The 20930-nt window shown below is 37.7% G+C and overlaps 1 protein-coding gene across 1 annotated transcript; it reads left to right on the plus strand.

Moving 5' to 3' along the window:
• The first annotated feature begins 1341 nt into the window (after nucleotides 1-1341).
• LOC126591947 (uncharacterized) lies at nucleotides 1342-2702 on the plus strand. Its single transcript, XM_050257665.1, has one exon. The coding sequence runs from the start codon at nucleotides 1533-1535 to the stop codon at nucleotides 2550-2552; it is 1020 nt and encodes a 339-aa protein (XP_050113622.1). The 5' UTR covers nucleotides 1342-1532; the 3' UTR covers nucleotides 2553-2702.
• The last annotated feature ends 18228 nt before the right edge of the window (nucleotides 2703-20930 follow it).

The following is a 20930-nucleotide window of genomic DNA, read 5'->3' on the forward strand; positions in this document are numbered from 1 at the left end:
TAGAATTTAAAAAAAAATTGAAACAAATTTTGTAAAATAGAATTGAAAAAAAATATGAAACAAAATTTGATTCATATGAAAAGGAAAAAAAAAGGGAAAAAAATAAGTTTAAATTCATAAAAAAAAAAAGTTAATACAACGGCTACTAGCCGTTATATTCAAAAAAATTCAAACTACTAACCCTAAACCCTAATTTTTTAATACTGTCAGTTATAACCGACAGTAATAGTTATTCAAAAGCAAAATTTTTATTTTTAATTACTATTAGTGTCGGTAAAATTTGATTCATATGAAAAGGAAAAAAAAAGGGAAAAAAAGAAGTTTAAATTCATAAAAAAAAAAAGTTAATACAACGGCTACTAGCCGTTATATTCAAAAAAATTCAAACTACTAGCCCTAAACCCTAATTTTTTAATACTGTCAGTTATAACCGACAGTAATAGTTATTCAAAAGCAAAATTTTTATTTTTAATTACTATTAGTGTCGGTTATACCGACACTAATAGTAATTAAAAATAAAAATTTTGCTTTTGAATAACTATTACTGTCGGTTATAACTGACAGTATTAAAAAATTCTTCTTTAATGATGTCGGTTATAACCGACAGCAATAGGAAAACATTAAAAAAAAAATAGCCAGCCTGGGGCTGGCTGGCTGGCCGAAAGCAGCCAGCCCTCCAACCCTCTCTGACCCCGTGGGGCCCTCCCAGATTCCAGAGCCCTCTGGACCCTTCGGTTAGAGATGACCTTATATTCCTACAATCTCAAGAGACCAACTACCTTGCTGATGTGGCACCTAACTGCCTTGCTGATGTGTAAGTTGACATGTATATATCAATCAACAGTTAGAGCAGGGCTTGAGATGGTGATAGGAAGAGCCTTACAAAATATAGTTTTTCAGAGTGATTCGTTTTAGATCATGTCCGCTTTAAATGCTTCCTCTATGAATTTGTCTACCGTTGGATGCCAAATTTCTTTCACGAATGATCGCTGAAGTTTCTTTCGCCCAAATTCACCGATAAGCTAAATCATCTATGCAGCCGTTTCAGTTTGGGACCCTAGCAGCCAGCAAGCATTCAGCAACTAATTCCGCGCCTAAACGTTACTACTACCAGTTTACCAAAAAAAAAAACATAAACGTTACTACTGCCAACTCAGCTCAATTATTTCCAATATTTTTAAAATTCCAAAATTTAAATTTCAGGGCCTCCCGAATTTTTTTGTAAAATTTAAACTCCGTCCACGTGTCCCCAAACCAATCTCTTGCTCCGGCAACAAGCCTATATATACCCCTAGCATTTGTAAATATTACACCACTCCGACAACAAAATCCAGAGAGTCCCCAGTTTCGTAAATCATTGAAACTCGAGGGCTAATCCTAATGCATCCCCCCAGATGGCAACTCCCACTTGAAACTCCAAATCCAGCCAAAAACTCAATTCACTGTCAAATCCAACGCAAAAGGGGCTATAAATTTTTGCCCCCTTTTTCCCCCAAAGTTCAGAATTAGGGTTTTTCTGCAACGACAGAAAAATGAAAGCGTCGGTCAAATTCCGGGAGGACCAGAAGCCGTTGCTGAGGGCCAAGGTGCCCCTCAGCATCCTGGGCCTGCCCTTCCAGTCCGGAATCGTCGCCGGTGAGTCCAAGGAGCTCACTCTCAACCTCGCCACCTTCTTCGAATCCGGGCCGTCCATCAAGATCGCGTATCGTCCCAACGACGCGTGGAACCCCTTCTCCCTCGTCGTCAAGACCGGGACGGGATCCTTCGGATCGCCGATTTTGAGCTCCATGCTGATGAGCGCCGAGTTCAATCTCCTTGACCGCGGGAGAAGCCCTAGCTTCATGCTCCACTTTAAGCCCCAGTTCGGCGATTTCTCGATCAAGAAGACGCAGTCCTCGGTCTTCGAGAAGATCGTGGGTTCTGAGAAGGACGCCGTTGCGGCGGAGACGCCGGTAGTGGAGGCGGAGTTTTCGGGGAAGAGAACAGCTTTGTCATCGGCAAGTCTGGCGGCTGGAGTTCTTGCCCGTTTGTTCACCGGGATGGAGGTGGCGGCGAGGACGTCGATGCCGGTGAGGAACCGGGCCGTGGTGAACTTGAGGTGGGGGGTTAAGGTTCCGACGGAGATAAAGAGTGCTGGGGTGAATCCGACTGCGGGGATTGCGTTTCAGAAAATCCCGTTCCTGGTGATGAACAAGATCGGGATCGAACACGTGGACGGTGGCGATTCGAAGGCCAAAACCACAAAGGCGGCGGCGGATAATGCGTTGACATTTCCGGGAAATGCTGAGGTTGCGGAGGCTTGTTTTAGGGTGAAGCATCAGCTGGAGGCTCTGCGGACGGAGAACGGGTTGCTGAGAAAATCCGTGGAGGATCTGCGCCACGAAATCGCCGGCGCCGCGAAGTCGATTTCGATTTCGAATGCGTTTCCTGAGAGTGAGATAAATGGGGGAAGTAGGAATTCGAGCGGGAAAGTGGATCGGCGATCAAACGGGAAGAATAAGTCGCCGGAGGGCGATGTGGCGGAGGAACTGAAGAAGGCCCTCAGTCACTGATCGGTGGGGCCGCCTTGTCGACTAGTCTTGGTAATTTTGATTTTGGGAATTTCGATTTTGTTAGATATTTTGATTATGTACATAGCTGAATAATAAGATATTTTGATTAATATTTTGGATTAAACAATGAGATTTTTGTTAATCATGCAATTGTGCTTCTAGTTTTGGTGATGAAGTTCCATGACCCAAGTTTCTGTAACGGTTGTGGACATAATTGATACTCATGTTACGTGTGGGAGGGGAATTCAACATTATTATTTTGTTTGGTCCAGTTAAGGTTCGGTCCATCAGTTTGGAGAAGAAGGAAACAAATTCATTGCATAAATTCAAAAAACAAGTTAATATTAAGAAAGAAAAAATCCCTCGGTTTTGGATTAGCTTGGTCCATCAATTTGGTTTGCGCATGGTTCTAAAAGATGCTAGTCGCTAGGCGAGCGGCCAGTTGGGGTCTAGCGCTTAGTAGAGACCTAGGCGGATTTATAATTTTTCAGAATTTAATTAAATTAATTATAACAAAAACTAGTTATACTTAATAAGATGGACTGTTTTATTAAACCAAATTCAAAATTAAAAAGATGGTAAACATGTATAACGGCCCTGACACACCCCGACCGAGATCAAGGCATGATGGTCGTCACGTGAGGGTAACGTAGCTATGTGCACAGTGCGGAAGCGATAAAGATAGCAACTATACGAATAATTAAAGACCAGATTACTAGAGTGCACTACTAAACGAAAGTGATAGGAATTAGTTACAACAGTGAACACTCCTAATCAGAGCATAAAGTTTAGGTGCAGTCCAGTAGGACAAGTACAAGTTACACAGTACCAGGAATGTCCTACTGTTATTCATGTCTCACCTTTAGAACGTCGATCCGTGCATGATTGTGAGCTTTGTTGCTTGTCCGTACGTGAGGGAAAGAGAGATTCCGAGAGATGAGAGAGAGGGCACAGGAATAAGAGAGAAAAGGGTATGGATGTGTGTGGTCCAAACATGCACACCAATCACAAATCTTTAATCTTTTAGTTCTAATTGGGTCCAATTAGTTAGGAATAGAACCAATTGACCCAATTTCTTAATCCGAAACACAACACACATCCAACGCTCAAGGGTAAATCCGTCTTTTCACAATCACGATAATTAATCCTCGAGACGGGCTGTGACAATTTCCCCACCTTATAAAATTTCGTCCTCGAAATTATACATAACAAATACATCCACTAATAATCATCAAACAAGCATGGGTACATCTCTCTCATCTGATCATCTGTCTCCCAAGTAGTTTCTTCCAGTTAATGATTTTTCCATAACACTTTTACCAAACGAACTATCTTGTTCCTCAGTTCTTTATCTTTCCAATCCAACATAGTCACTGGTTCCTCATCATAAGTCAAGTCCGAATTGATTTCCAAAGGTTGAGAAGGAATCACATGTGAAGGATCTGATACATAATGTCGAAGCATCGAAACATTAAATACATCATGCACCTTTGACAACTCTGGAGGCAACTCAAGCCTGTAAGCAACCTCACCGACTCGCTCGGTGATTATATATGGCCCAATGTACCTAGGACTCAACTTTCCTTTCTTTCCAAATCGTACAACACCTTTCCAAGATGATAACTTCAGGAATACCCAATCACCTACATCATACTTCCGATCAGTGGCATGTTTGTCTGCTAAGCTCTTTTGTCGATCTTGGACCGCTTTCAGGTTAGACTTAATTACCTGAACATTTTGAGTAGTCACATCCACAATCTCAGGGCCTACTAAAACTTTTTCGCCAACCTCTGACCAACATAGAGGCGTACGGCAAGATTTCCCATAAAGTGCCTCAAATGGTGACATACCAATGCTCGAATGATAACTATTGTTATAGGCGAACTCCATCAAATCCAAATAATCATGCCAACTATCTTCAAACTGCAGCACAGAAGATCTCAACATATCCTTTAATGTCTGAATGGTCTTCTCAAATTGTCCATCTGTTTAAAGGTGATATGCCGTACTATAAAGCAATCTCGTATCAAGAGCTCCCTGGAATGCTATCCAGAACTTGGAAGTAAATCTGGGATCCCAATCCGAGATAATATTAACTGGCACACCATGATACCTCATAATCTGTGATATAAATAACTTAGTTAATCGGCTTAATGAATACTTCTCCCTCACTGGAATAAAATGCGCTAACTTCGTAAGCCAATCAACTACCACCCAAATGCCGTCATAACCATTCTGGGTACGAGGGAGCTTGTACACAAAATCCATAGTAATATTTTCCCATTTCCACTATGGAACGGGAAGTGGTTACATCAACCCAAACGGCTTATTTCTTTCAGCTTTAACCTGTTGGCAAATGACACACCTACTCACATATTCGACAATTTCTCTTTTCATACCTGGCCAATAATAAAATGGTCTAATGGTATGATACATCTTAGTGCCTCCTGGATGCATCGCATATGCCGAAATATGTGCTTCATCCAAAATTTCTTTCTTTAATTCTGCATTATTCGGCATATACATCCTATTTTCCTGCATAAGCATGCCATCAGTTTCTCGAATCTCAAAATCTTTCTTTTTGCCTTGGCTTCTTGCTTGAATTATTTCCTGAGTCTCCTCATCAATCATTTGAGTCTCAAGCACATGATCAATTAAAACTGGCTTAACCTGGAAATTAGCAAGCAAGGCTTCTCCTCGATCTTCCACTCCTAGCTCCACTTTAGTGGACCTCAAATATGCTAGAAGAGGAACATGACTATCATAAATGGCATTAAGTCTGGCTGGAGTCTTTCCACTTAGTGCATCCGCCACTGCATTTGCACGACCAAGATGATACTCAATCGTGCAATCATAGTCACTAAGTAATTCAATCCACCTCCGCTGACAAAGATTAAGATCTCTCTGAGTAAACAGATACTGGAGACTCTTATGATCTGTGAAGATCTTACATTTCTCACCATAAAGATAATGTCTCCAAATCTTCAAAGCAAAGATGATAGCCACTAACTCCAATTCATGTGTAAGGTAATTCTTCTCATGAGGTTTCAACTGTCTCGAAGCATAAGCGATTACCCTACCATGTTGCATTAATACACAACCCAAACCGTTCAGAGAAGCATCACTATAAACCTCATAGTTACCACTATTATCTAGAAGTGCTAGAACAGGTGCATGAGTGAGATAGTACTTCAATTGATGAAAACTTTTTTCACATTTGTTTATACCATACTTAGGGCCCCCGTATTTAGACCTCGTATAAAAACTCGAATGACTCAAATGTAATTATGTAATAAAGGAAGGGGCTAATATGTAAAAAGGGGAGGAGCCCTTATTTTATAAAAGAGCCTCTTCATCGTCACAAACCCTAAGCCTCTCCTATCTAGAGCAAAGCTCTCACACTCTCTCCCTCACAAATATTCTCAGAGAAATACAATCAGTGTGGACGTAGCCCAAACCTTGGGGTGAACCACGATACATCTTGTGTTATTTACATTTCATGCAGATTCACGGTCGGATTTACGTTGTTCCAAGACCTCCGATTTTGTGCATCAACATTTGGCGCCGTCTGTGGAAAGTGACACGAAAAGTTATGTCGGTTCTCTTTATCCCTGAAATGCTTGCCCTTTTCCTTTGTCATCTCGTCTCTAGCCTCCATTCTTTCCTTCTTCATCCTCACTTTCACTAGGCATGTTCTCTGAGGCCTCAATCCTCAGTAGAATCTTATAGAACTCCTGGTAAGAGGCACAATGAGTCGATGTCGTTATGGAACGCCATTTCTTCTTAGTACCCAAACTGAAACGGCGAAGCATCTCTACCGGATTAGCAGCAACCTCTGGATCATATCTCGATAGATCAGTAAACATCCTATAATACTTATTAGCGGACATTTTTCCTTGCCTCAGATGAGTAAACTCCTATTTCTTAAGATCGATATACACATGAGGAATGAACCTTTTCCGAAACCGCTCCTTAAACACTCATCAGTCCACAATCTCCTCTGGGGTCATCTTGTAAGACTCCTGTCTCCACCAGGATGTAGGTTGTTCTCCCAAAAACTAGGTAGTCGTCTCTGTTGGAAATGTGCCCTAAATCCAATCATGTGATGATACTTTACGGACATTTCACATGTTAAACTAATCTAGTTTTACATATAAAGGGCATACATTATTGTTTGAGCCGTCTCATATAAATGTTATATGCTTAAACAATAAAGTCCAAGGAATTTGTGATTGGGAGAATGTAATCTAATGAAGTTAGATTCTTGAGACCATTCTTTCGTAGACACATCCTAAACGTTCCTGATCATAGGATTGCCAATTGGGCATTGACAGTCCGTCAAGATCGGTACGTACTATGTCTTCTCTCAGGGAGAGTGATTAGTCTCGAATCATTGGTGTGTGTGACATCAAGACAAGTGCGGTAGGTGCTCAATAGAGAATGAGTTCACTGAACGCGATCAACGAAGAGTTCTCATATTCCATGTCACATGAGAACTCATGGTTGGGATAATGCAAAGTAGTCCTTTGACCTGAGGCATCATAGTTGTCTTGTGGTTAAGACCTTGATCTTTGATTATGTCAAAGTCATCCCACCAGGAGGGTGTCCACGGCATCGTTGGGGTCAAGCCGCTTAGCTATGGAGACAAGTGAATGCGCAACAAGGGATCTCTAACCTTCAAACTGTTTGAGGGAGAATACTCTCTGATATGATTTGAATCTCTGGCCAGAGTATGAATGAGATTTGGGAATGTGTTCCTAATCACATTCAAGGTAATCATATAAGCACAAGACACACATTGGATAGTAGACATGAGAAAATAAACTATCAAACCAAACAATGTGGTCAAGAGTATTAGATTAGAGAAAGACCGTATTGCATTTGTAATCCCAGACTGAATAGGTTCTCCACCTCTTCTGATTAGCTTGGGTAACCATGACATACGGCTAGGTGTCACTCATGGTTTGTGGAAGCCCTAAACGTGTGTAATCACTAAAGGGAGAATTGAAAATAGTTTCAATTCACAATCGATGTAAAATGGTTTTAATCGCCCACTACCTCGTTAAAAGGAACCTAATGGATCGTACACCGTGTAAGGTAGAGATGGACGAAATAAATGAAATGAGTAAGATTAATTGAATGGTTTAATTATTTATGGCAAGGATTAATTAATATGTTAATTAATCAAACGAATAAGTTCGTTAAAGACTACGGGATAGTTTTGGACCTTAAGGCCCAATGGGCTTCGAACGTCAAGCCCATTAACTTAAGTTGTATGACAATTTAATGAATAAAGATTCATTAAAGCCCAAAAGCCCAAAAATCCCTAAATGGCCAGCCATGATGAAATGAATTAGGGTTTTGGTTGTTTAGGTCACTTAAAGAAGTGACTATATAAATGATTTTATAGCCAAATATTCATTAAGTGAAATAAGGGTTTATTTTTGGGGAAAATGGGTGAGAATTGTCTCTCCATTTTCTCTCTAAAGAGGCCAACACCTTGGAGGTGATTAGCTAGTCATCTAATCCTCCAAGGTCACTCATTCATCATCCAATCTCTCCTTGGTGTAGAGACTTAGAGGTTCTCAATTTTGGGAACTTGGAGAACCTATTCTTCCATCCAAATCCATGGATCTAAGAAGCAAGGAATGAAGGCCCTATCTCTTTGGGTGATTAGCCTTTGCTTATGCAAAGAGGAATCTACAAAGGTATTAATTTCAACTCACTTATTTTTGAGTTGATTATTGGTTCACCAATCTACTAGGCTTTGAATTTCATGGTCATGTTTTGTTTTTGAGTACATACAAGCATGATTCCGCCTTTTAATTGTTAATTGCATGCTATATGATGTTGCTCAAATGAACATGTTTTTCAAAATAATTCCTTCAAGTGGTATCAGAGCCTAGGTCTAGTAGTTGGTGAATCCTTTTGTGTTTTGTAGTTCATAAGTTTGTGATCTAAAAGTTGTAATTGTTACAAGCTTTATTCTTGCTTCTTTGAAAGTAAATTTTGTTGGAAAATTTGCTATCTCAAATGTTGTAGATGTTGTTCATATGAGCATGAATATTGGAGCTAAAATTTGGTGCCATGCTTTTGGGAAAATTCGGCCAAAATCAAAGGGGGGATTTTTGGGTTCTTGTTTGACTTGTTAAAAGTGTTTTAATGTGTTCTTTGGAACCCCTAAGTACCCTAGTTTGGTTAGATGTTATTTCCCTTAAGTAAGAATGGTTTTGGAATGTTTTTGGGTGGAAAAAGTTCATGGAAAAATTTGGGTTTTTCATGGATGTTCTTCATTGTTCTTGATGTTCTTGTCAAGAACAAAAAGGTTTGGTGTTTTGATTCAAAGTTTTGAATTATTTCATAAAGTATATGTGATATGTTTTTAAATGATTTATTATGTATTTAAAGTGTTAAATATTTGTATAAATGATGATTGAAATAATTGTGTTTGAATTATTTCAAAAACATATCTTATCTTACATACACTTGCATGTTTTTGACAAAACTCACAAATCAACACACACACCAACCTTATCCCTCCCTAAAACCAGCCACTCCCTCAAAGGGAGTACTTTTGGGGCTTTTATGCAATTACATAAAGTTTTGATACTTTTGTGTATTTGCACTTTGGCCCAAAAGTTTACGTTTTTACGTTTAGGTCCAAAAACGCTAAAGGACAAATTGTTTTGTTCCTTTAATGATGTTTTTGCATTATTAAAAGTTTGGGTTCTAGTTGTATTTACATGAAGTTGTGACTTTTGTGTATTATACAAAGTGACCCCAAAAGTTTTTGTATTTGCAATATGGCCCAAAAGTTGAGGTTAATTGCAAGATGGCCCAAATAGGATGAGAACAAAATTGTTTTGTCTCTTTAAATGAGAATTGGATTTTCATTTTGTTTAGCTCCATTTAAATCAATTTTATGGATACAAAAACCAAATGAAAATGTTGCATTCAATTAATTAGTTAAAGTGTTAATTAATTAAAGGGTGATTATGAACCTAAGCCTAATATAATTGAGCTATGTGAAAGGCGTTTCAAATTTGTTTGAACCATGGGAATGTGTAGATTAAATTTTGGTTGTAATTTGATTTGATCAAATGTTGTAAAAGGGCTTAAGCTCTTCTTTACTTTAAAGTAATTTGTTATATGCAAATGTTGTAATGAGCATAAGCTCACCTTTACTTTGAAGTACTTCTTTCTTGCTTTATACGATATGCATGAAAATGAAGTAGTTGGGTCCAACGCCCATAAGACAACACGCCTTAATGTGATTAAACGCGTAACTAAAATCAATCTTCATTCCTAGACTGAGGTTCAACACAAGGCTCGTGTTGAATCTAAACAAAGGTTCATAATCATCCTTAGGCCCTAAGGCAACTATGTAGTCCATCAAATGAATGCAAAGTTTATGTTAGTAGTATCATATACTCTTGCTTTAAAAATCGTTTTAAAAGCATAGTGGGAGTATTATGTACAACTAAAACAATGAGATGGACCAATAGTTGTTATAGGACCAAAATAGTTTTAATAGAGATTAAAATGTATGTTTATATGTGATGAGACATAAAACCCTCAACCAAACCAATATTAAGTTGATAAGCGAGAGATGTTTAGAATATCTCTTCGTGGCCTTCCACCGTGGTGGGATCCAATCGTTTATGACTTGTACACCGGCTTCACCCTATCATGGGGGAGTACACAGTGCATGCTTATACTCAGGAGGAATCCATATACATATGATGAGGTGAGTGTAGGCAACGAGGATAGCTATATATCGTATCATCGTGAGGCTATTCTTGAACCCCTTCACACACTAAGCATGGTGGGAAGAACTTAACTAAGTGCAATGGAACCAATATCATATCATTGTGAGGTTACATTCTCTAGAGGCCAAATAAGATGGGTACTTGCATGAGTTGCAAATGAGTAAGCGTACTCTCTCATTATTATTGTTGCTAGCCATATATCGTATCATCGTGAGGTGGGCTTGGTAATAGTGAGCCTCCCATAACCTACTAGGAGTTTCATCCAAAACTCTCGAATTCCTATGAGGGATATGGAATTTGCCAAAAATAGTGGGTGGTGCTATTTTGATTTAAAGACCCGAATCAAATGGCTTAAAATCAATCAATCTATATTCGTTATGTATTTGATTACCAATATATTTGCAAACGCTATCCAACACTTGACAAAACCGAACGTTTAGTTTACGGACTTGGTACTACAAAACCATAGATTGTCTTTAAATGGCTTGTAAAAGTACCAAAGTAGTCTCATCCTCACAATCTTCCTATTGATAATGTATCATTAGAAGAATATGTTAGAAAAGGTCTATCATAAAGAGGACAACACTTTTAATGTCATAATTCTTCAATTACAAATTGTTGTATGAAGAAATAGGAGTTGCTTTGAACAACTCTTAGTCAATGCAAACACTTAGTGCTTGTTTCTTTGTTAAATGAACAAAGAACTTGAGAAGAAAGCACAAAGGCATGAACACTTAAATGTGCCATGATTCTTCATTTACAAATTGTTGTATGAAGAAATGAGAGTTGCCTTGTACAACTCTTGAAGGTTTGTAATTATGTTTAGAACATAATGGTTGGTTGACAAAAATAGTCCATTAACATGGACTTATGATGATTTTGAATCATTGAATGTTGAAGTGATAAACCACTTAAACGAGACGGAAACTAGGCAAGGACTTCACCTTTGTTTCCCTATCCTAATCGTTCACTAAGTTTATTGTAAACTATATAGTGAACAATAACCACATGCTCTCCAAAATGTTTGATGTGTATAACACAATTGAAAAAGGTTTCAAGAGAGATAGTGGGAGTTTAGGGACCATGACTAATGTAGTCAAAGGTGAAAGTCAAATAAAGAAGATAAATAACTCCAAGGGAACAAACTTTCTTTATGAAAGGATGGATATTGGAAGGGGTATTTGCAAGAAATGTCTTGCAAGTGTCAAGGACACACCTTTCGAAGGTGTTGTAAATTGTTCTTGAATGGTTCAAAACAGTTGGTTCTTCTACTTGAATGCATGATTCTGTATTAGTGACTATGTTTTACAATCGTTGTAAAAGTGTGGCTAATAAGAAGTAGAAGATAAATGAGAGAAGAGAAAGTACTTCACATTCGAAACGTGAATCAAATGTAGATCTCTGCGAAAGCAGATGGTACTTACTTCCTCATATGAACTACCAAAGAAATTGGAAAAACATAGATTGTCTTTGTATTCCAATTTTAAGGAACTAAATTCAGTCACTATGTGAAATGGATAAATGTTTTGTTTGACAAAACAATGTTCTTTATTAATCAATGATTGGATTATGGTAATCTAATTAATTATCTCTATAGTAGAGATAATATGGTGGTGTTAACTGTTTAGAAAATAATGATGCTTAAAACCCAAAAGGTTGCAAGGTAGTGACTAATCCCAACTAAAGTTGTGATACCTCTAAAAACATAAGTTATGAGTTGGTGAAAGATGGATGCTTTGGATCGTTAGATCCGGATCCAATACCTTCTTGTTAAAATTGTATAGAGGCAAAATGTTTGAATCTTTATTCTTTTGGAAAGAAGAAAGAATCACAAAGTTGTTGAGATTAATTCACTTAAATGTTAGTGGCACTTGTCCACAAACATAATATTACTCATGTTGAATTACATTCACCGAAGATCACTCTCGGTTGGACTATAGTTTATTTTGAATAAACACAAGTCCGAATACTTTGCAAAATGTTTCAAAGAATTCAAGTAATGTAAGTTGATGAGTAAGACGTCTAAAGTATTTACCTCCTTAGATTTGATCCAAGGAAAGGTAACACTTTAGATGAGTTTCCTTGAAAGATATCAAGGAAAATAGCATCATAAGATAATGTATTTCTCCATTAGGAGAAGAACGAACTTGAATAAGATTTAGTTCGTTAGATGTTATCTATTACCCATATATAGGATATATACTTCTAAAAACAATATGATTGTCAATGAGAAGATCTTCCAATATTTTCATGACTCCATAAGATGTAGTTGGAAAAGAAAGACAAATCTTAAGCATGTTAAAGATTTGGGATTGTGTGCTAACAAGCAATATTTGTTTGATAATAATCTTGTAGGATATCCTTAAAATAACTTTTGGATATCGCTTCTATAAACCAACTAACAAATGTTGTTTTGTTGGATAGTTCATTGTAATTCTACAATGTGATTTGCCTAAAAGCAAATGAACGAGAGATAGAACTCAAAGAATGGGTTCTTTGAGAGACAAGAAAGTAATCAACAAATATAACAACCTAGTTCCTATACCACAAGCTCCAAGGTAGTCGATAAGGATTTAAAAACCGTCTCAGTTGAATGGTTTTGAACTTTATGACTATGTCATAGAGTTGCACCTCTTAATTCGAAAGAAATAAGAATGAAAATCCTTATGACTACATTGAGTGCATATACGATATATACTCAAGGAAATGGTAAAGTACCATTTGACTCGAAATAATGAAACCTTCATAGCTAATTGGTAGCTTAAGGTGACTACAATCAAAGAGAATGGTTAACTTTAAAGGAACCATTTTTGACGTAGTCTTAGTTTCAATTAATTCGAAGATTGTTAGCTACAACTAAATGGTGATTCAATGTTTTGACATAATATGGGTTTCCGAAACCATTATTAAGATAGTCTTGATAATATATGTCTAAAACTATGAATCACAAAACATGAAAGTTGTAGAGATCCATCCATCATGGATCTTAGCAAGTTAGTGGGAGCTATTTGCATTTTATGAGAAAATGATCAAATCGTTTGATTTCTCATAAAGATGTAAATGAATCTTTTGTTTACTAGTTTTACAAAAGATTAGTGGGAGTTAATCATGTTCCTAAAAATTTAAATATATATGATATATTAATTTTGGAAATGAAAAGAATACTTCTTCGTTAAAGTTATGACTTTAATACATTATATGAAGATAGAATGTATATGGGAGATATAGTCTATATACATGGGATGGAAATCTATAATGATATATTTCATGATATAATTGGATTATATCAATCCCTAATAATAGACAATGGATGCTAGGAAGTTTCTCATATGATGATAAACTTCAATAAGAAGGACGATTCTAGTGAGACTAGCAAGTTGCCCTTCTCAAAGGGGAAGTGCCCCTTTGACTCCCAAAGAAATAATGCGTAAATAGAATCCTTTATGCATACGCAGAAAGGTGATTTATGTATTTCATATTGTATGAAAAACATTGATATGAGTTGTACCTAGAACGGTACAAGATGATATCAGTGCAAGCCCAGGATCAGAACCATGGCAACTGTCAAGTGAGTCCTTAAGTATTTGAGAAATACTAAAGGATAAATTCCTCAAAGAATGAGGAAGAATCAAAGTAACGTAATGGAAGCGTAAATGTATTAGATTATGAATCTAATCCATCATTGGATGTTTCTTCATTATGAATGAAGAGATAAACAGATATCTCTTTATTATGACTAAAGAGATATTTGGATGGAAACATTAAAGTAATGACTTTAGTGTGTTCCATTATGAATGCAAGATATCTTGCCATATAGAAGTTTACAACAATGTTGTTTGGATGGGAAAGTTCATTTATGAACTCTCTATTCGGTTCCAACCAGAAAGTGTATGACACTAATGGGGCGATAGCTCAAGCCTGGGAATCAAGGTCTCATCAAGATCCGAACACAAATGAGAGACTGAACCACATGATTGAGAATCATGTATAATGGTGACGTTGTTATTCTCAAGGTTGCTTCTGTGGATAACACATATAGATATCCACTGCCTAGGCCTACTATTCAGCCATTTATGAAATGACTACAGAAGAGATATCATCATTGATGATCAAGCTGATTGGCTCTAGTGCAAGTGGGAGATTGTTGGAAATGTGCCCTAAATCCAATCATGTGATGATACTTTACGGACATTTCACATGTTAAACTAATCTAGTTTTACATATAAAGGGCATACATTATTGTTTGAGCCGTCTCATATAAATGTTATATGCTTAAACAATAAAGTCCAAGGAATTTGTGATTGGGAGAATGTAATCTAATGAAGTTAGATTCTTGAGACCATTCTTTCGTAGACACATCCTAAACGTTCCTGATCATAGGATTGCCAATTGGGCATTGACAGTCCGTCAAGATCGGTACGTACTATGTCTTCTCTCAGGGAGAGTGATTAGTCTCGAATCATTGGTGTGTGTGACATCAAGACAAGTGCGGTAGGTGCTCAATAGAGAATGAGTTCACTGAACGCGATCAACGAAGAGTTCTCATATTCCATGTCACATGAGAACTCATGGTTGGGATAATGCAAAGTAGTCCTTTGACCTGAGGCATCATAGTTGTCTTGTGGTTAAGACCTTGATCTTTGATTATGTCAAAGTCATCCCACCAGGAGGGTGTCCACGGCATCGTTGGGGTCAAGCCGCTTAGCTATGGAGACAAGTGAATGCGCAACAAGGGATCTCTAACCTTCAAACTGTTTGAGGGAGAATACTCTCTGATATGATTTGAATCTCTGGCCAGAGTATGAATGAGATTTGGGAATGTGTTCCTAATCACATTCAAGGTAATCATATAAGCACAAGACACACATTGGATAGTAGACATGAGAAAATAAACTATCAAACCAAACAATGTGGTCAAGAGTATTAGATTAGAGAAAGACCGTATTGCATTTGTAATCCCAGACTGAATAGGTTCTCCACCTCTTCTGATTAGCTTGGGTAACCATGACATACGGCTAGGTGTCACTCATGGTTTGTGGAAGCCCTAAACGTGTGTAATCACTAAAGGGAGAATTGAAAATAGTTTCAATTCACAATCGATGTAAAATGGTTTTAATCGCCCACTACCTCGTTAAAAGGAACCTAATGGATCGTACACCGTGTAAGGTAGAGATGGACGAAATAAATGAAATGAGTAAGATTAATTGAATGGTTTAATTATTTATGGCAAGGATTAATTAATATGTTAATTAATCAAACGAATAAGTTCGTTAAAGACTACGGGATAGTTTTGGACCTTAAGGCCCAATGGGCTTCGAACGTCAAGCCCATTAACTTAAGTTGTATGACAATTTAATGAATAAAGATTCATTAAAGCCCAAAAGCCCAAAAATCCCTAAATGGCCAGCCATGATGAAATGAATTAGGGTTTTGGTTGTTTAGGTCACTTAAAGAAGTGACTATATAAATGATTTTATAGCCAAATATTCATTAAGTGAAATAAGGGTTTATTTTTGGGGAAAATGGGTGAGAATTGTCTCTCCATTTTCTCTCTAAAGAGGCCAACACCTTGGAGGTGATTAGCTAGTCATCTAATCCTCCAAGGTCACTCATTCATCATCCAATCTCTCCTTGGTGTAGAGACTTAGAGGTTCTCAATTTTGGGAACTTGGAGAACCTATTCTTCCATCCAAATCCATGGATCTAAGAAGCAAGGAATGAAGGCCCTATCTCTTTGGGTGATTAGCCTTTGCTTATGCAAAGAGGAATCTACAAAGGTATTAATTTCAACTCACTTATTTTTGAGTTGATTATTGGTTCACCAATCTACTAGGCTTTGAATTTCATGGTCATGTTTTGTTTTTGAGTACATACAAGCATGATTCCGCCTTTTAATTGTTAATTGCATGCTATATGATGTTGCTCAAATGAACATGTTTTTCAAAATAATTCCTTCAGTCTCGACCCACCTATTAGGATGAAGATTCCCTTAACTCTGCATCATCTGGAAGGTCTTCTCCATATGATTCAGCCATTTTTCTGCCCCCTCATGACCTTCATTACCCATGAAGTGAGTCAACTTCAGATTATGAACTGTCTCAAGAGGTGTCCTCTAGGGAGTATAGAATGCTGTCTGAATGGCAGAAACTATAGCTTCCCCTAATTAAGCAATATCAGGGAAACTAGATTCAGCTGGTTGACGGGGCTCTCTACAAGGCGGCATTGTTCTGACATAAGACATCACAAGGATTAGAACATTCAAGAATTATACAGGACTGCTAAACCTAGGCTCTGATACCAAACTGACACACCCCGACCGAGATCAAGGCATGCTGGCCGTCACGTGAGGGTGACGTAGCCATGTGCATAGTGCAGAAGTGATAAAGATAGCAACTATACGAATAATTAAAGACCAGATTACTAGAGTGCACTACTAAACGAAAGTGATAGGAGTTAGTTACAACAATGAACACTCCTAATGGAGCATAAAGTCTAGGTGCAGTCCAGTAGGACAAGTACTAGTTACATAATATTAGGAATGTCCTACTATTATTCAAATAGGTCAGAACTGCCGACGATCCCTAGCCACCGACAGCAAGCTTACTTAAAACCTGGAGGGGCGCAAAACAAAAAACGTGGGTGGGCAAAAACAAATGTTTTACAAAATCATTTCATTTATCAATATACTAACTCCTCGCTGTAAAACATGTATAATTTTCCCAGAATCAAGATATAAGTATATACAAATATATATATATATATATATATATATATATATATATATATATATATATATATATATATATATATATATATATCATATCAATTCAATTCATGCTTCACATTCATATGTAAGTCATGCCAAAATATAACAAAGTAAACAATCTAGGTAAGAATGATTTTGTAGAAATATGATATGTTAGCCGGAACCCTTGAGGTAGTCTGTACGGCTGAATTCATAACTCAAAGTTACTCTAGCCGGAGTCACTACAATGACCTATATGGCAACATACTGCACATAAGTTTGAACCACTAAAAAAGGGTATGTATGACAAGATTGGGTGTAATATAGTTATGTTCAATTTTACTTTCTCATAATAGCCGGGCGATGAATCGCTAGTCACCTACGAGTCGGAACCATGAATAAGGTCTGCACGACAAGACTGTGCACTTAAATTGGATCCAATATGAGCATATAGTGCGGGAGGTGACGTAAATAAACAGGCATTTACCTCAGGATCATCCCCATATTTTTAGAAATATTTTTGGACCTCCCATGCGCCAGCAAGGGCATGGCAAAACACGCCCCCACGTGCGGCCCAAACCTGACGGATTCCCTAACCACCGTTAGGGAATATTCCATTAAACCTAACAAATTCTATTACATTTGACTGACGGCATCAGCATATTCCATCCAAACTGACGGAATATGCCGTCATATTCTCCGGCGAGTCGCCGGTCGCCAGAAAACTGGGTAAAACTTTAAACCCACTATTCTCACTCGTTTCTTAACCATTTTCCATAAAATTGGTACCAAAATGAAGCTAGGGACATCTACAATCACGTTATAATAGTTTTAAGGCCTAAAAACTGCTACATTTTCTTAGGGAAAGCTCGATAGATCGGCTTACCTAGAGTAGCCTCTATCTCGGCCCTCCGACGTCCAATTCCTTCCAACGAAGTACCTTGAGACTCGTGAGAACCTCTTTAAGCCTCATATGACCTTAGAATTCCCTGAAACACAAAGTTTTACGTGTGTATGAACAGTGCACAAAATCAAGGTTAGGTTTTCTCGGGTTTTTCTCAGTTTCAAGTCTTAAGAATGGTATAGATGTACTCAGGGACTTGCAAGGGAAAAGAATCTCACCTTTAGAACGTCGATCCGTGCATGATTGTGAGCTTTGTTGCTTGTCCGTACGTGAGGGAAAGAGAGAGAGTTCGAGAGATGAGAGAGAAAGGGCACGGGGAATGAGAGAGAGAAAAGGGTATGGATGTGTGTGGTCCAAACATGCACACCAATCACAAATCTTTAATCTTTTAGTTCTAATTGGGTCAAATTAGTTAGGAATAGAACCAATTGACCCAATTTCTTAATCCAAAACACAACACACATCCAATGCTCAAGGGTAAATCCGTCTTTTCACAATCACGATAATTAATCCTCGGGATGGGTTGTGACAGGCCTGCCCCACCCCAGCCCAACCTATCCCTTCTTTTCCTCTTCTCTTCTCTCTTTTCGCTACATCGTTTCCATCTATTAATTAAAAAAGCCAAATCATGCAGCGTATATGCTTTACCTCTCTCTCTGTCTTCTTTATTATGAGTGCCTCGTTTCCATCAACTAATTATAACCACATGGGCTGTTTTATACTATTATACCTCTCCTTCTATTTCTTTTGGGTATTATAAGCAACCTCGTTTCCATTGCATTCTCTCTCTTCGACAAAGATGCTGTTTGTTCTTCGCTTAGAACCAAGTTGTTCTTCCTATTAGACCTCTCCCACCGCCTTCACAAGCTCCTCTAAACCTCCAACTTGCATTCCAAAAGCTTGAAAGAATTCCAAAAATCCCAACGAACAAACAACATTTGAAGAAATTTGAGGTAGATTCTTTGAACAATCAAGTGGGGTTTATATGTGTCACTAAGATTTTCAGTTTACTCTCTATGTGTCACTAAGATTTCCAGTTTACTCTTTCTTCTCGTCAGATCGCAGCGAAACGGAGAACCGACGAGGCTCTAAGAGGTCGCCTAGACCACCGCCTATCATTGCTGAGACCGCCTAAATAGCGCCTAGGTGGCCGACTAACTCTTACCCGATTTGATTAGGGATGGTAATTCTAACCATTAAACCCGATAATCATGGATAACCGCCCGAATGGATTGGATTTGGGTATGAAAATTCGGGTATAATTTGGGTATGGGGAAAAATTGTGAATATTACTCGGTTATGATTTTGGATATGGTTATACGGGTCCCCAATCTGTATCCGTTCTCGAATCCGAACCGAATAGTATATAATATAATTATATATAATATTAAAGTATTAAATAATACATACACACACACACATATGTATATTAATTATTCACCAAATCCCTTACCTTGAGAATACAAAATTTGCATTGTGTGAGTTGCATTTTATGGGAAAGATCAGCCAACATTATTAGGTATATGGTGAAATGACACGTGTCAATTGATTAGGTGTATGGTGAGCATACACCATAGTTTATGATGGTGAGTAAAAATGCTCCCAATTTTTTTATATGAATCAAAATTTATGAGAATTCAATGGTACTTATGGGAGATATCAAGGGTTAGCCAACATTATCAATGTTTAGCTTTAATTTTTATGCTCCACAAGATCCTTTCATTAAATCATTTTATACATCAAATATTTAATGACAAAATTAATATTTACTAAAATATCATGCGTCAATTGAACGAATATATTTTTTTGTATTGACTAAGATGGATATAACCGTTAACCGATGCGGAATCCGTTACCTAGTGGGTATTGTTATAGATAATACCCGATTGTTAATTTGCGGTTATGGATATGGTTAATTTTCGTGAATTAACCGAACCGAACCATTGCCATCCCTAGATTTGATGAATGTTTTAGCATAAATCCCGGCGGCACTCCACCGCCAAACGCCTAGGCGGCTGTCTAGGTCAATTTTTAGAACATTGGGTTTGCGTAGATTGTCCAATAAAAAAATGGGACATTTGGTTTGGTTCGATTTGATTCTTTTACGCTATTTGGTGATGAAAGTGCACATTGGGTCAATTGAAGTTTCTAGGCATATGGTGCCCAAAGCCTAACTACCAAGAACCAGTTACACACACAACATATCCATTTTTTTGATATTTTTTTTTAAGTGTTGTAGCCTATTTTATCTGACAAAGAGAAGGGAGCCGGCGGTAAGGGTAGAGAAAGAGAGAGAGAGAGAGAGAGAGAGGAGAGATGTGTTTGTAGAATCATAGTGGAATTGTGCATTGAGGATATGTTATCCCCCCCTACGTAGTGCCTTTATTTATAGTAGTAAAAATGAGAGAAGAATCCTTCATCCCCAAGGAATACAAGCCCATATAGGAAATAATAACTAGATAAAATTTACACAATCACACTTAAACTATGAAAGTTCACAACACTCCCCCTTGAATGTGTAGATAATCAAGGTAGATCCAGCATCATGCAGAAGTTGAGGAAGTTGACTCGTCGACACTGATTCTAAGGAACAACGCTTATTCTCAATAAGGTAGGAAATTGCATAAAGTAGTAAGTCTCACTAAAAAACCTAAGGCTATGGCAAAAACCCGAGTAGGGACAAAATCCATAGTATAAGGAAAAATGCTTGAGAAGTGCAAAGTCAAAAGAAACGTCTATGGGACGTCATTAGGGATATGATCAACCCAAGGTGGGTGCCTTATTAAAACCTAGTTAAGTAGCAAAAACCCAGTGGGAAAAATGCTCCTAATCGTAGGGAAAAATAGTACATTAAGATCAAGCAAGTATTCTTCAAGATACTCTCCCTGAGTTTGACACAATTCCAAAGAGAAATAACAATGTTATAACTCAGAAAGTTTACGTATACCAATTCCTTGAAC

This window comes from Malus sylvestris, chromosome 12 (assembly GCF_916048215.2).
Source record: "Malus sylvestris chromosome 12, drMalSylv7.2, whole genome shotgun sequence".
NCBI lineage: Eukaryota > Viridiplantae > Streptophyta > Magnoliopsida > Rosales > Rosaceae > Malus > Malus sylvestris.